Source organism: Diuraphis noxia, unplaced genomic scaffold (genome assembly GCF_037042655.1).
Source record: "Diuraphis noxia isolate RWA-SAM2 unplaced genomic scaffold, SU_Dnox_SAM2 contig0003, whole genome shotgun sequence".
NCBI classification, from domain to species: domain Eukaryota; kingdom Metazoa; phylum Arthropoda; class Insecta; order Hemiptera; family Aphididae; genus Diuraphis; species Diuraphis noxia.
Window position 1 is genome coordinate 49,594,494 of NW_028301713.1, and position 2,299 is coordinate 49,596,792.

The window sequence follows — 2,299 nt, forward strand, 5'->3', positions numbered from 1 at the left end:
CCGATTAGGACTACAAACTACCTGCAGGAAGCAATATCAGCACTACAAGCCTGGACACTTATTTCCGGTTTCTCTTTTTCAGTTGAAAAGTCCCAATGCATTTTCTTCACAAATAAAAGAAATATTGGCAATAGCACCATATCAATGTACAATATCCCCATCCCAATAAAAAAATCCATCAAAATATTAGGCGTTCTGTTCGATTAAAGAAACACGTGGATACCTCATCTCAAGTCTATCCGAAAAGACTCGCTTATAAGAATGAATACCCTAAAATGTCTGGCACACAAGTCATGGGGAAGTCACTCATCTAGTTTATTACAAATATACAAAGCACTCATTCTTTCTAGGCTCGAATATAATTCCTTCCTATTTATAAATGCTAGAACATTGGCACTCAAAATGATCGATACTGTACACAACACAGGGCTAAGGCTTGTCACCGGAGCATATCGCTCTAGCCCCATTCCCAGTGTGCTTAACACAGCCGGTGTAGCCCCACTTTACATCAGGAGAGTTCAAAGCTCCATGCTATTAGCAGCCAGACGCTCCCAAAATAATCTCAATGTTTCGAAACAGATCACAAACGCCCTAAAAGACATCCCATTCCCACATCTTGACGTTATAAAAAACGAAAATATACAGTCACCACCTTGGTTATTAAAAAACTACGTGAACAGTGAACTTAGTTCACTCTCGAAGAAAGACACCTCGCCCTTAATTTACAATCAACAACTCCATTCAATCATTGACGATCTTCACGACTACACCAAAATTTACACTGACGGCTCTAAAATGGAAAATGGAGTTGGAGCAGTGGTAGTACTCCATGACCACGTCAGCATGCTGAGACTACCAAACTTTAGCTCAATTTACACAGCTGAGGCAGTGGCAATCTCCTTTGCCCTGGACCTCATTAAAACAACACACACACATAAAGCAGTAATCCTAAGCGACTCACTAAGCACGTTAAGAAGTATCGATAACCTCATCACCCCAAATGAGATCACCAGGAAAATACATAACCAACTCAACGATCTTACACAGTCAGGCCACTCAATCACTCTGATTTGGATTCCTAGCCACAATCAAATCTCGGGTAATGAAAGAGCTGACGAAAAAGCTCGTCAAGCATTAACCTCCCCTGACGCTATTAAACTCAACTGTTTTACCCTAAACGACGCCAGATCCTTATCAAAAACAATTGCAAACAATTTATGGCTACGGGAATGGAAACAAGGCGCCTCTAAACTTAACCAAATCAAAAACACCATTCACACATGGCATTCCTCACCTGATTTTTCAAGAAAGATGGAAGTCTCCATAAATAGAATGCGCATAGGACACACGCAGCTAACTCACCAGTACTTGATGAAGAAAGAAGACCCACCCATTTGCGCCAGTTGTGGTACACTTCTATCTATCAAACACATCGTATCTGAATGCCGTTCCTTCGAATCGGACAAACGAGAAGCTGGAGTATCAAATATTATATCGGAAGCCCTCCACCCAGACAACATTAGCCGCATGATGTCCTTTTTAATCAAGACCAACCCAATTAATAAACTATAATGTATTATGTTGTAATATGTGTAATATGTGTAATGTTTTTGTAAATAATGTAAATAGTGTATACAACAATTATCATTAACAATGTAAACTATGTCAGCCAATGGCCTCCGCAGCCGAGGCTTATTTCTAATAAAAAAAAAAAAAAATAATAAATAATATGTGGTATAAAAACCAACGGTATACATATAGATAATATAATAGATTACATGTGGTGCAAAAAACCAACAACATACAAACAAGATATTAAATAGTGCGTGGTACAAAGACCACCGATACACGTACAATATATTAATACAAAGACAGGTGGTATAAACCAATAGTATACGAATAGTATAATATAATACTAGGTGGTATAAAACCAATAATACACGAATAATATGATATATTAATATAAGAACTCGTCAGTCCGTTACCTTTTCACCTACGCTCCACACAAATTGGTTCTACCCACGCGACCGAGCCGAGACCTGGTAATACAGTAATACAATTAATTCTAATACGTTAACAAAAAAGGAATCGGGTGGCCCGCGCTCGTGCAATTGTGTGAAGTGTGGATGAGGCGCATAATCCACGACGAGGGTATACATTCGACCACAGCATCCACGATGACCAAAATATATTAGTAATATGCCGTCGGCCCAGGCACTTTCGCCGCCGGTACTCGCGTCTCGCGATATGGATAACGCACACAATCGTCAATAATAATGCACTGTTCGCACGTAACGCG

At 39.6% G+C, this 2,299-nt stretch overlaps 1 protein-coding gene across 1 annotated transcript; it reads left to right on the plus strand.

Moving 5' to 3' along the window:
- The first annotated feature begins 261 nt into the window (after nucleotides 1–261).
- LOC149057488 (uncharacterized) lies at nucleotides 262–1,572 on the plus strand. The gene has a single exon (XM_089223436.1). The coding sequence runs from the start codon at nucleotides 262–264 to the stop codon at nucleotides 1,570–1,572; it is 1,311 nt and encodes a 436-aa protein (XP_089079562.1).
- The last annotated feature ends 727 nt before the right edge of the window (nucleotides 1,573–2,299 follow it).

What these genes read in the sequence shown, in the direction of transcription:
- LOC149057488 (XM_089223436.1), top strand. Translation starts at nt 262, where the DNA reads ATGAATACCCTAAAATGTCTGGCACACAAGTCATGGGGAAGTCACTCA.